General features: G+C 42.1%; 1 protein-coding gene across 14 annotated transcripts in view; it reads right to left on the bottom strand.

The window, feature by feature from the left end:
• Ryr3 (ryanodine receptor 3) overlaps nt 1-14,134 on the bottom strand; it is a 547,337-nt gene that overhangs the window by 217,979 nt on the left and 315,224 nt on the right. For 11 of the 14 annotated variants that reach the window (XR_010064867.1, XR_010064868.1, XM_063284951.1 and 8 more), the window contains 6 exons: nt 12,873-12,976; nt 11,638-11,721; nt 9,268-9,427; nt 7,095-7,242; nt 5,461-5,669; nt 4,739-4,913 (listed from right to left, as the gene is read on the bottom strand). Coding sequence is in view for 12 of the 14 variants with exons in the window: in XM_063284951.1 (XP_063141021.1) it covers nt 4,739-4,913; nt 5,461-5,669; nt 7,095-7,242; nt 9,268-9,427; nt 11,638-11,721; nt 12,873-12,976 (880 nt within the window). In the remaining 2 variants the exon portion in view is untranslated. The remainder of the gene's footprint in view (nt 1-4,738; nt 4,914-5,460; nt 5,670-7,094; nt 7,243-9,267; nt 9,428-11,637; nt 11,722-12,872; nt 12,977-14,134) is intronic. The other 3 variants (XM_063284953.1, XM_063284952.1, XM_063284950.1) reach the window with 1 other exon arrangement.

Below are 14,134 nucleotides of genomic sequence, written 5' to 3' on the forward strand. Positions count from 1 at the left end.
ATGAGATCCAAGATAAAGGAAGAAGGGTAAGCAAAGGGAACAGAAATGCCATCTCTTTGCTACCCCTTACAGTACTTAGCAGACAGATATGACTATGCAGACAACCTTGAAGAGGTTCAAGACTTCATGTGAGTGGAATTCAATTGAACCATAGATAGAGCTGCTTTCCCAGGAAAGGAAGGAGAAGAAAGAAGGGACTTAAACTTTTCAGAGCATACTACTAGGTTCTGATAAACTGGGGTCACATGCTTGAAATCATATGCTAGATTTGTGATTAAGAGGGGTGGTGGTGAGATTTTTTAAATCTCAGGTGGTTGGAGGTTGGAAAGAAACTATGATCTGAAAAGCCTAATTGATGATCCATTGGCATTCATTTCAGTCTGCAGATGGACATAAGGACCATCAGCAGTAGGACAGAAACAGATCATGTAGAGAGGTGGTTAGATGACCCTGGCCCATTCTTGGGGTATTTCTCCCACATGGTCTATGTGTCTATCCTTTTTATTTCCTGCTAAGCCTCAACATGGAATTCAGAGATGATCCTGAGATAGCAGAGCATGCATGTGCTTAGGAAACAAACAGTAACAACCACAAAACAAACAAACAAACAAACAAACAAACAAACAAAAACAAAAGCCTGGCATAATGGCTTTGAAGCCAGCATATGGGAAACAAAAGTTGGAGAATCTCTGTGAGTTCAAGGCCAGCCTGGTTTATTCTAAGACAATCAGAACTACAAAATGAGACCTGTCTCAAAACAAACAAACAAACAAACAAAAATACCAATCACTTAACCAGGATGTGGTGGTGCACACCTTTAATCCCTGCTCTCAGAAGGCAGAGGCAGGCAGATCTTTGTGAATGTGAGGCCAACCTTGTCTATAAAGTAAGTTCCAGGACAGTCAGGGCCACACAGAGAAACCCTGTCTCAGAAAACACACGCACACAAGCACACACGCACCCAACCCTAAACATAACAAAACAAAAACAAACAAACAGAAAATTCAGGAAACAAGAAGCAGCACCTTCTATGTCACATTCAGCTTCTGAGCACAGTCCCCGTCTAGAAAGAGAATGACATTAACAGGACCCTTTGGCACAAGAGCACAGATGGCAGAAGCACTTCTCTCAAATAAGTTTCACTTCCTACCTCCTAGCTGTTAGCAGAGTCCTGGGGTCTTTTAGACAGGCCAATGGGCAGAAACAATATGAAAGTATGCCCCTGTGAACCCCTGCAGACTTTATAGCTGCAGCAAGAGGCAGGGAGGTCCTCAGGGGACTGCATACACCAAATCCTCTGCCAGCTGTCTCATCCCGAGGTCTGGCAGGAACTTCAGGATGTTTTTTTCTCTCTTTCATTTAAGTAGAAGAAATGTGAAGACTAAAGCTTCCACTTTGAGAACTTCTGAGCTTCCAGACACACAAGGCTGTGACCATATTAAGAACTATGATGGTCTAGGCTGGGGACCAGGGCAGGGAGCAATAATGAAGAAATAATAGAACAGATAATCACATAGCATTTGTGATGCAGAAGTGGGTAGAGATAGCGGAGAATTCAAAGGGCCAGGAGAAGCTACACCCTGAAATGGTTGTTCTTAGTCTTTCTCCTGAAGAGCAAAGACTTCCTACTGAGGATCTTAGATCCAGGGTTACATATTGGTGGCCTGAAAAATACCAGCACATAGGTCAGTGCGCCTTCAAGGTGATTACAAAACATCAGATGTTCAGTTTCAACAGATGGTTCTCTTTTAATACAAAATAAGATTTGCTGTTTCCTTCCACATTTTGCAGAGAACAGAGAGATGCTGTATGTTTATCCCAGACCTATGGGCTGTTGTTATTACAGAACGACACATCAGCTTCCTTTCAACCATCCCCCTGCCAACTCCTGTGCTATCAAGAGCTGAAAGAGCCTTCCAATTATCTTGTCTCTGTATTATTAAAGCAGATACAATACTACAGTATAATGCACAAACATATTACAGTACAAGTCTATTATCAGACAGCTTTCTAATAATAGAATTTGTTATTCTGAAGGTCAAATCATGTCCCTGCACAAAAAAGGCATCTCTTTCATCACAGCACAGACAATCTTTGAAAGCCTAGCTACTCTCAAACAGTTCTCTCCTTGATAGCATCTCTCTGCTCAAACACTGTATCTTCCATTTCACTGAAAGATGAAGTACAAGGATGTTCAGCTCAGAGTAAGCACTACTTTCTTGGAAGAGAAGACTGAGTCTTTTCTTCATTGGGTATTTTCTTTATTTACATTGCAAATGTTATCCCCTTTTCCAGTTTCCCCTCTGGAAACCTCCTTTCACATTCCCCTCCCCCTGCCTCTTTGAGAGTGTACCCACATCCACCCACCCACCCAACCAACCAAGCACTCCCTCCTGGGGCATCGAGCCTTCACAGGACCAAAGGGCCTCTCCTCCCATTGATGCCGAACAAGGCCATCCTCAGCTACATATGTGGCTGGAGCCGTGTGTACTCTTTGGTTGGTGGTTTAGTACCTGGGAGCCCTGGGGGCTCTGGGTCACTGATATTGTTGTTCTTCCTATGAGAAGACTGAGTCTTGATATGTGAGGCTATCTTCCTTGCCAGCTCTATCACTTATCCATCCCATGAATACATTTCTACGACCTTACTGTGCTATCCCTCCCTGAAGGTTCCTGCTACCTCAATACTAGCCCCCTTGCACTTTAGAAATGTAATGAAAGAGACTTTATTCACCATTCGATTCAGATGTCACTCGGGTGAGATTTTCTTCACTCTACATTAGTCAGTTACCATTTATAACCCACTGTTTTGCATTCTTAGTCACCTTTCCCTATTTTCATCTTGCTTACTCCACAATTAGAACAGGGATTGTTCCCACTGCCACTACTTTCGTTTGCTCCTGCATTAGCCCACTGGATCTCAGATTGTACATGCAAATCTCCAGAGCCGCTGGGCAGGAGGTAGGTTTCACTTCTGCTGTGGAGCTGAAATCCTGCATTTCTGACGAGCCTTGATATATAGGCTTTACACTTAAGGCAAAGCTATACGATCTTCACAAAATTCTCAACACTGCAAGTCAGACAAGATTCTCATCTTAAAAATGAACCGGAGGCAGGTAGATCCATAATCTCCTTCTGGATCACATAATAGCGAAGCCAGGAAAAATGTGTTGGGCTTTGGGGCTCTTCTCTAGGAAATCAGATTCAGTTTTGACCTTCCTGTTTCCCCAAATATTAGACTCCTGGAAATCTCTTGAATGGATCAGCTGAACACGCACATTGCAGACAACAGGTGGCGGTTAAAAGTCCATTCTCAGGAAGCTAAAGTCACTCTTTAAGTAATGAACATTTCTGTTACAGAACATGGTTCTTTATATTTTGGTTCTCTGGCTGATGCAGTTATATGCCTCTGAGGTTTTAGAGACAGACACCTTGATTTTATAACCTCCCAGAAAGTCAGTGCTACAAGTAGTCCTAATCACTTACAGAGGGGGAAATAAGCCCAAAGAGGTTAAAGAAAGCCAGCTAAGATGTCACAAGTAGACAGCTGTAGGATGAGGGCCCTTGTCTCCAGACCAGAACAGCATCCTTCCTGGATGCAATTACAAAGCTGAGTGCATCCCAGCACATAGCTCAGGGGTGAGCACACAGCACAGGGGTGAGCACACAGCATAGGGTGAGCACACAGCATAGCACACAGCACAGGGGTGAGCACACAGCACAGGGTGAGCACACAGCATAGCACAGAGCACAGGGGTGAGCACACTGCACAGGGTGAGCACACAGCATAGCACACAGCACAGGGGTGAGCACACAGCACAGGGGTGAGCACACAGCACAGGGGTGAGCACACAGCACAGGGGTGAGCACACAGCACAGGGTGAGCACACAGCACAGGGTGAGCACACAGCACAGGGTGAGCACACAGCACAGGGTGAGCACACAGCTGTGTCACAATTTCCTGTCTGGGAAGGACAATGGAATATATTTCATCTATCCTCGTATTTTGAGAGATGAAGAATATAAAGCCCAGAACAGTCAAGCAGTCTCCACCGGAGTTGCACAGTTTAAAAGGAGCAGGTCTGCCAGTTTGCAGTCCTGCACTCTTTCTCCATATGCCAACAATCTGTGTACATCTTATATGGTCATGTAGACAGAAAAATAATCAACTCTAACTACTCCTTTGTGTCACTGGAAACATTGCACTGATTGTCCTCCATCCACAGCCAGTAACAAGCACAACTCTGCTTTGGTTTCACAGTTGTTTGAATTTCAAAATAAATTATATTTCATTCATGGGAACAATCAAGTCTAGCTTTTGTGTTCCAATGGTTCTCACCAAAGCATCAAGTTCAATTACACAAACATGCAGACTGACAATTCAAATCAGAATAAAAGGATAACTCTTTAATCCACTGATTTATTTTTCCTTTCCTGCCAAGGACATTCCACCACACACAATTAGCATTTCCATTGCACTATAAGCAAACCTGAGGGATCTTAAAATGCCAAGGTACAGTGCATAGAATTAGCCTCAGTACAGAATTTAAATTTATGAGCACATGCTGACTATCACTATTATTTGCATCAATTCTTCAGAAATTGCAGCATAAAAGGTGGCCATCTCCTTGGGAGTTGCCAATGTGCAAAGGATAATGGATTCTCAATAGAGAGCCACAGAGCTCACCCTGGTTTTCTTTCAACCCCAAGGAGTAAGGGAGGGCGGAGTGGTGCATTACCGTTCTCGATCTCATAGTCTGCGAAGGCAAGTTCAGAGCCTTTGTTGGTGATGAGCAGCTCCCCATTCAGTGTGAAGACCATAGAGGCGTCGTCCAGGTTAATCATGCACCCGACCACATCTCCTGGCTGCCAAGTTCGTCCAAAATACCCACTGCCTTGATGCCAACGCTGACCCTGCAAAACAAGAGCATAGGCTTTGAGAAGAGGATAAGACCTGGGAATCCCAGCAAGCTGGAGAAGTGGCCACAGTTTCAGGATGTCCTGATTACTAATGGAAAAAGATCTTTATTGTCTACCATGCATAGCTCACAGGAGCAGTATCAATTTTACAGATGAATGGAATGGAGACACAAGCCTCATGTGATAAGATGGCCTGAGTCTCTTGGTTCATATTCAGCCTTGGCAAGAAACACAATTTTTTTTCTAGAGCATGTTAAAAATAATCCCATTCTATTGGCTGCATTGTGTTAAGTGGGTTACATCTGGAGTGGCATCAGCCATCTTGGGTGAAGAAGAGATGATTTCTGTAAGGATATGGGGTATATTCTTTCCCTTTCCCAGAATTTAGAGCAAAGAAGCAATCACTATGCAATAGTCATTCAATGACCATTCTCTAGGGGCAGAGAATGTTCTCTCTGAGGCCTAAGATGCAGACAGGCTCCAAGGAAAACCCTGGAAAAGTAAACTTGTACTGACTGAATGTGGCTATGGATGGACTCACCCTGCTGCCTTCAAACACGAAGGCTTGGTCGTCAGCTCCGAGCTCAATGTCAGGACGACAGCCTGGCCTGGCCCAGCCAACGCGCATGTCTCCTCCTGTTACTACTTCGAATTCAAAGTACCACTTTCCAGATTTTACTGCATATGACCGCTCTACCCGGAAAAATCGGATCTTGTCTATGCTGACCTTCTCGACAGTAGGGTCAGCTACTGTGAGAAGCAGACGATGGGGAAGAAGGAAAGAAAGGTCACAGACTTTTAATGATGATGCAGTATTCCTGAAAGAACTTGACATCAACAACTAAGATGGCCCACTGTCAATAAGGCATTGTGTTTACACCATGACACTCATCAATACTGTTATCACAACAGCAACAGGAACCACCTTATATTGGATATTTATAGTGATTTCTACACAATAATTTTATAAGGCCACAATGAAAAAAAATCAAGGGTCACCAAGGTTCAATCACTTGTTTAGCATCATAACAAACAGGGTAAAAGATCTGAATTCAGGACTGATTCCATCTCATGAGACACTGTGGCGTTGGTACTTCCTGGGTGAACCGACAATTTGAACCGTAATGGAATTTAATTTGAAATGTCATTTCCTGGACCCCTAAATGACCAGGTACTCATGTTTTACAGGATGGGAGAAAATAAAGGTGATTTTGTTCTATAACTAGGCATCCTGAAAAGCTTAGCTACCCTCGAGAAAAATGTGTTCACCGTAGTCCTGGGTCACAGAAATATTCATTGTAAAAATATCTGTCAATAAGCAAGGTGGCCCAAGCCAGCACTAAGTGGGGAGGTGGAAGTAAGCTCCCATCCCTAACTAAGAACCTATCTCCAATTGGCAACTACTTGCAAAAGAAAAACCATTTTCCCTCCAATGGGATGTCCCTGGGTTCATCAACAACACTTGGATTGCCAACCCAAAACAACAAATTCAGTGGTGTTTTTGTAGATATTTTTTTGCCTCATGTTGCTTTGACTGGACATTCTAAAAAATTCCTACTGGTATTTTGCTTGCATCTTTGTAAATGGCTTCCGATGTTATGCTTTTGGGATTTGGTGTCTATGCACGGATGTGTATCTGTGTGATTCTGTGATTTTCATTTTTCTTCAATTTTGTTTTTATTTTGTCTGTTTTCTACAGAGAAAAAAAGAAGGTGAAGATATGGGGTTGGATGTAGGGAGGTGGAGAGGGCTCAGGAGGAGAGAGAGGTGAATTCAGGATCAGAATTTATGGTACTCATTTTCAATAAAAAATCCGTCAATGGGATGGAGCTTTACAGAAACCAGAGTCCTGCCTCCTAAGATATACTATTAAGTGCACGAATTAGACTTAGCAGGTTATAAAGACAGAAGAGGATGCAGATGTGGAAGGGGAAGGGAGGTGACAACACATCTTGTAAGACTTAGAGGGAGGATCCATGGGAGAATATGAGGAGAGCCCATTGTATGTTTGCACATATGAAATTCTCAAAGAATAAAATATCACATTTTAGGAACTCTACCACTAAAAACATACCATTTCCAATAGTAAACATTAGACCTATGTAAAGGTAACATTTCCCAGATGAGAACTTGCTTAGTAAAGTTTTATGAGAATGGAGGATCACAATTCATTACCTAGTTCTTGGTCTGATGGTTCAATGTTATATCCATAACCAACAAATGTCCGTACAGCTTCCCGTAGGCTGTCCCTGTTTGATTTCTTGGTTCGCTCATCTAGTAACGCATATGGCACCAGGCGGGGATTTCTTTTATTCTTCAAATCCTATGTGAAGCCAAAGGAAAGGTGCCAAGAAAATACATTTCAGTTTTACAAGCAGCCCATTCTCATACACTCCTGTCTGCTTGGCTGGCTCACTCACCCTAGTCTATTAGATTCCCCCATGTGGCTTGATATTTAGCAGTGTGCATATTTGCTACTTCTCTTCAGGATTAAATGTGTATAAAAGAAGAAATCTTACTAATGTGCAAAGCTAGCATTAAAACTACACTTTACTAATGCCAGTCTGCAAATAAAATAAAGTGTCATGAAGTTGGTTAGGAACCTCCATTCCCAAGGTAAGGCCTGTGGGAACAGAGTAACTATTTCCTCAGGGAAAGTCAGGCTTCCCTTTAACTATCGACACCCATCATAGCACTATCTTAAGTCATCAGAGACGCTAGAGGGAGTGGCAGAGGCAAAGCATGTCCTCCTTGTTTGAAAGGGTACTCTGTGTAGGGAAGTCATCTTCAGCTCCTTAGGAGAGACTATGAAGAAAGTAACAAAAGGTCAACTGGAAGAAAAGTCACTCAAGCCAAGGTGCATGGTACACTCTTCAAACCTCCTTGCTCCCAGGTCTCCTCCCTCCCTCCCTCCCTCCCTCCCTCCCTCCCTCCCTCCCTCCTCTCTCTCTTTCCTTCCTTCCTTCCTCCTTCCTTCCTTCCTTTCCTTCCTTCCTTCCTTCCTTCCTTCCTTCCTTCCTTCCTTCCTTCCTTCCTTCCTTCCTTCCTTCTTTCTTTCTTTCTTTCTTTCTTTCTTTGCTGTATTCTTCCTGCTTTCTAGATTTTCTGGAACTAAGTTTGGAAGGGTCCATAGTTTGAAATCGAATATCCCCCACAGCTCCATGTGTTTGAACATCTGGTTTCCAGCTTGGATTGTTGTTTTGGGGATCCTGTGGAATCTTTTTTTGGTCAGGCTGGGCTGATCCAAGAAAGACACTGAGGGGAGGGGGCAAGCATTTATAGGTGATGGCCCCATCTTGTTCGGCTTCCTGATTTGGAAAGATACACATAAGCTGTACTTGCCTCCACAGACCAAATTGCTATAGCCATGTTCTTTCTCCTACCATGATGAACTATAATCTGAAATGATGTGTTCCCCCTTCTTTAAGTTGCTTCTGTGGTATTTGTCACAATGGTGAAAAAAAAAATTTTCTGTACATCCGTACAGAGGTGGATGTACGAGTTAACTTATATGAACTTTCTGAATACTAACCCTTAATGATTAAGAAAATGAGGAAAGTATTTTAGGGGGAAAGTATGTCAAATGGTTTACAGTGAATCCTGATTCTAAACTCTGCCTGAGTCTTTGCTGTGAACCTAGCTGTTAGGCTACTTCATAATCCAGCCAGAAGTTCCAGTTCTGCCCGGGGATCCTTAGTTCAGTGGTCTGAAGTGTGTGTGTGTGTGTGTGTGTGTGTGTGTGTGTGTGTGTGTTTATATGGATGTATGTGTATATATGTATATATGTATGTATGTATGTATGTATGTATGTATGTATGTATGTATGCATATATGTGTGTGTGTGGTTTCTGGGCAGCTTGCTTCATTCTCTTTCTAAGCTATTTCCCCTTGCATTCAACTCAGTGGTTTGCTATTTGGGGTCATCTCAGAACTCCTGTTGACCCATGATGTTGATGCATCCCAGAAAGATTACTGACTCAGGGTATTGATTTGCTCCTAACCCTAGTCTTCCAGGGTATCATGAAAACTTAACTGTCTATAGTGAAAAATGTAAGAGAGACTGAGATAAAGTACATACAGAGGGCATTTTATTGGTGAATCTCTAGCTAAAGGAAAGATAATCTTTATCCACTTCTATAAATTGAAATGATGCCTGTAACCAATGTCAATGTGACTGTTACAAATTTCACCTAGTCCATGATTCTATAAATAATAAACAGACGACACCGTGAGAGATAGAGTGCAAGGGCATTGCCAATATTCCAATCTCACATGCTCTCCAGCAAAATGACATTTTGATGGATAACCATACCTGCTTCTCTAGCATGCTTGACCTAACCCTCCTCACCTGTTGAATGCCGTAGGTCCATCCTTGTTTTATTCTGTCCTTTGCCCAAACATTGTGTGCATTTTCTGCAAGCTTATCTACTAAAATTTCTTGAGGTGGTAATAGCTTCACATCAGATAAATCCAAAGGGGCTGGCTTATAGCCATTGGACATCATATAGCTACAAGTAAATGAAAAAGTATACACGTTTTGAATAGATACATATGATTTTGCTTTTCTAGATTTTTACAAATTTATCCTTTGAAAATCTCATATACATATATTTCGATACCCTATTATCTCTTTTCAATTACTTCCATGGTCCCTACAACATACCTTACTTCAAATTTCATGCCTTTTTTTAAAATAATGCTTTGAGTCCAATTAGAACTTCCCATATGTGCATTGGTGTAGGGTCATCCCGTGGACCATGGGTAACCTACCAGTAGCTACCCCTCAAAGACAAGTACCTCTCCTTCCCTACCAGACAACCATCAACCACCAATAGGTCCCCAGTGGGAGGTAGTGCTCTGGAATAGCTCCCACCTCCTGCTGAAAAATTTTTATGGGCTTGATCTTGTATAGGTCTTCTGTCGATAACCATAGCCGTCTCCACAAATAACCACAGGTGCCAGTTCATGCTATGTCAAGAGGACAGCATTTCACAGTACTTCTTCCCACCCTCTAACTCTTCCTGTGCCTTCTTCTGGGGTGATTCCTGAGCCTTTGGTGTGTGGGTTGGTAAATCTAACCTATCTATGGCTGAGCACGCACAGTAACACATTTACATATATATACATATATATGCACATATATATACATATATATGGGGGGCGTGTGTGTGTGTGTGTGTGTGTGTGTAATTACTAATAAAGGCAGAGACAAAATCTCCCCTCTTTGGCTGATAGATAAACTCTACTATGAGCTTACAGATAAAGCCCTGAATGTAGCGTCTTATAACTAATAGATCTCAGATTTCAAAGGATAGCATTGAAGAAAACAGTCAGTAATACAAATCTTTATACAAGTAATACATATCTTTTACAAGTCTTTACATATAGGAAAATTATTTATGTGCCGTGAAAATGAAGGACATATTCAGCATGTTGCAACATCTTCAGAAACCCCTCTATTCTACTTAGGAATGAAAAATGTTAAAACCAGATTGGCAAGCATGAAACTTTGAACTGAAGGCTTTCTTATATTATTAGCATAGAATGGCCACCCATTCCTGCAAAGCCCAACCTTTCCTCTTGATTGAAACAAAAAGCCATGGCAGCTGAAAATTTGCAAACATGAAATGCCTTTTGCAGTTGGCTCTCCCTTCCATGAGTCCCAGCCTTCAATGCCTATAATTTGCAACATACCATGCCAGTGTGAAAGGGCTTGCTGTGAGTCAGGTAGAGATAGGTATAAGGGGGAAGGTTGAGTACATTGTGAATAAGGTAACTATCCCCCAGAGTGGTTAGTTATGTCCATGTGAAAATATGAGTCCAGAGATGCCCATGGGCTTTAGGACTAACTTCCCAGACAAGAGCAAGAACTCGAACATGATAGTTTAAGGCCAATTCTATATAGAACACTGCACAGCATGAGATACAGAATCTGTGGTCACAGGAGACTGTCTGGTTGCTACCTTCTCAGGACAGCTGCTTCTGGCAGCCCCAACATGCATCACCATGCACTGGTTCTAGCAGCTGCAGCTAGAAGTGTGCTTTTCCAGATGTCATCCCTTGGATATGATTTCCTTGCCACCAGGAGCTATGACATCAGGAGACTGACTCATTGGCGTGGGAGCTTAAGCAGGACAGCAGTGGTGAGCATTTCCCTAAGGATGGAACTGCTTGGGCTCCACTCGTGGCACTTGTGTTTTATTGTGTGCATACCCAGAGCTGGCACTGAGGAGCAAGAGAGCAAGCAGGTGAATGGGCCAGCAGATGTACCAGTGAGGAACTGCCTGAATGCAGAGATAGGACAGACAGTGGGACACACAGATAAAGAGAGGCAAATGGAATCTTGGTATAGATTCTCGTGTCTTTAGGATTTATGTGTTATCCCAGTGCCAGAGGGGTGGAGAGAGTCTCTGCAGGGACTAGGAACCCAAGCCCTTTTGTCAACTTTCTTCCTGTTCCCCAGTGTGCAGTCATTTGAAGTCTGTATACCTCCTAGCTCAAAATGAATCAGAGTAGCATTAGGTCTGGGAAGAAGGTGCAAAAAGAGAGGGGACTTTGAAATGCTTCTTTTGCAGTAGGCATCCAATGGGTCCCAATGTCATCTAAGTAACTGGAGGAACATTCTAAGATGATACAAAGTCTGTCATCTGCCTTTGTACATGGCCTCCAACCCTCCCAGCTTTCACACTCTGCTTGAGGCTTTAGAAAATTCACCTACTTTTTGGGCAGTTTCACTTTCTTTAGATCCTCTTCTGCAGCTGGGTTAACATGAGCAATGTGGCAGCCCAGAGCCAGCAAGGTTCTGTAATGTAACACAGGAAGATACTTGTGTCAACTGAAAAATGAAGGGTACTAAGAACCCTAGCCCATGTCTGAGCTTGTTAAGTGGACAAAAGCTTAGTGACTTAGATCAGAGGTTGGCCAACATATCCTGTAAAGAGGCTGACAGCAAGGCTCAGTGTACCATATAACTCTGACACAGTGATATACTCTGCCATTATGGGGTAAAGGTAGCCACCAATGACACCACTGAGCCCGGCTTTGTTGCAATGTAAATGTATTTAGGGAAACAGATGCCTGGTTTGTTTGTCCCACAGGTCATAATGTGCCAGCTTCTGATTTAGGCGAAAGCAAGCATAAGAACATGAAACAGAAGCTTTGTTAATCACCCCACACGGAGGCATTTTCTAGTTTATAAATTCACTCTGAACTATTTCAAGGACTTGGTTTCATAGAATAAACAGGATTCTAACAGTAAATCTTTAGGTCAGCAAATGCTTGCTGCCTGATGTCTGCATAGCATTTTGAGTTTTACTTGATGTACCAAGATGCAGATAATGGTTTTCTTAAAAAGCCTAGTGCAATTAAAGATAGCATGTATGTAAGCCTATGACATCTTTGTTATGTCAACAGACAGGGTTAGAGCATTCTGCACTGACAAAGAACAGGGAAATATGAAGAAACAGCAGTCAAAAGTCACAAAGGGAATTAGGAGAGGTCCACACGGGCTAGGGAGTCTGGTTTTTTTTAGGATCGTGAATGAGATCATGGCACAATCGAAAGTTGATTAAAAGACTTGGGATTTTAGTAATCAAACCATATTTTCCTTTGGTTTCAACGCTATCTTATTTTTTCCTTGATTTAACCCTAACCACAGTAACATTTGGTCCTTTGGTTGTATTTCCTTCCCTTTCTCTCTGCCCCTGCCTCTTGCATTTTTCTTATTTCCAGAAAAACAGCGAATGGCAAATGATCTCTAGAGGAATATATACACTAAATACTAATGTGGGTCAGGTCCTTACCACACTAAACTCTATGACATGAAGAATCACTGCTACCTATGATTCATCAGTGTGTTATGTTTGCAGACAAGAGGGACACACCTTTGCAGTTTAGTTACAACGCATCAAATCATCCACTCACTGTCTAGTCTGCATTCAAATAAACACCTACTTCAAGGTTTCAGTTGACATCTGCAGGTTATAATTCTTCTCAGTTTCAGGGAGCTTTGAAAACTCCACAAGGCAGGGATGTTGTCTTTTGTTGTCATCCCGCACCTAGGTGACAGCGTAAGAGAGAAGAGAATTTCAGTTTTGATAGCTGACACTGTCTTGTAAAAACAAAATGAACATCCTTCAAAGGTCCAGGCCATTCATATCAGACAGGACAAAGACAGCAACTTGCTGATAGGTGAACGCACACAGTTTTCTCAGGAATCTTACACATGGCTCCCAAGCTGTCAATGTCTTGAACTCTGTGGATGTATTTCAAGACAGGTGTCTGCACTTAGAACATAATTTTCCAGAAAGGCATGCCGTTATTTTTATAAGTGGTAGCCATGCTTTTGTTAAAAATTCATGTCACCATGTTACTTGAGGATAGCCTGCCTTTAACCACAGAGGGCTACAGATGTGGACCACATATGTAATCTCAAAAGTTTCTTAAAACCATCTTAGAAAAACAAAAGAATTAGATCAAATTAATTTTAATAAGATATTTCATTTAGCTCTATACACGTAATATATTGGTTTTTTTTATGAGAGTAAGAACAGAATAGTGTAAAAACAAGTCTTAAAAAGCCAGTGTATAGCTGAGCATGGTGGCATATGCCTTTAATCCCAGTACCCGGGAGGTAGAGGCAGGTGGATCTCTGAGTTCAAGACCAGCCTGGTTTATAAAAGAAGTCTCAGGATAGCTAGAACTATATCAAGTGAATTAAAAATAGAGAAACACTCAGTGTGAGTTTTACAACCACACAAGCCATCACAATCCCATTTAGATACTTCTCAACCTCTCAGTAGCCATATGTGACTCTTGCACTGAGTGGTAAGAACCTGAGCATTAACTCACTCCTTCATCATTCATTTAGCAAAGCTTGAATCTACTAATCTACATTTTATGAGCTTAAAAAAAAAACGAGGGCAGAGAGCCCCACCTAGCTGAAGTGAACCGTCCAATGAAGTAGGAAATAGTGATAAAGTATTTGTAAGAATGACTGCAATTTAAAATTACCGTTGTGTTGATTTCTATGAAGGACAGACTTCAAGAACATACTGCAGAAAGGTGATCATTCATAAGGACACCGTTTTTTTTTGTGGCAACTATGGACATATATATGTGTTAGAGTGCAGGGACCTCTTCAGTAACTAAGAGGAGTATGTATCACTAAAGAGTGTCGGGGTCACACGAAGCTGTAAAACTCACCTATCTTTCTG

Source organism: Rattus norvegicus, chromosome 3 (genome assembly GCF_036323735.1).
Source record: "Rattus norvegicus strain BN/NHsdMcwi chromosome 3, GRCr8, whole genome shotgun sequence".
NCBI classification, from domain to species: Eukaryota; Metazoa; Chordata; class Mammalia; order Rodentia; family Muridae; genus Rattus; species Rattus norvegicus.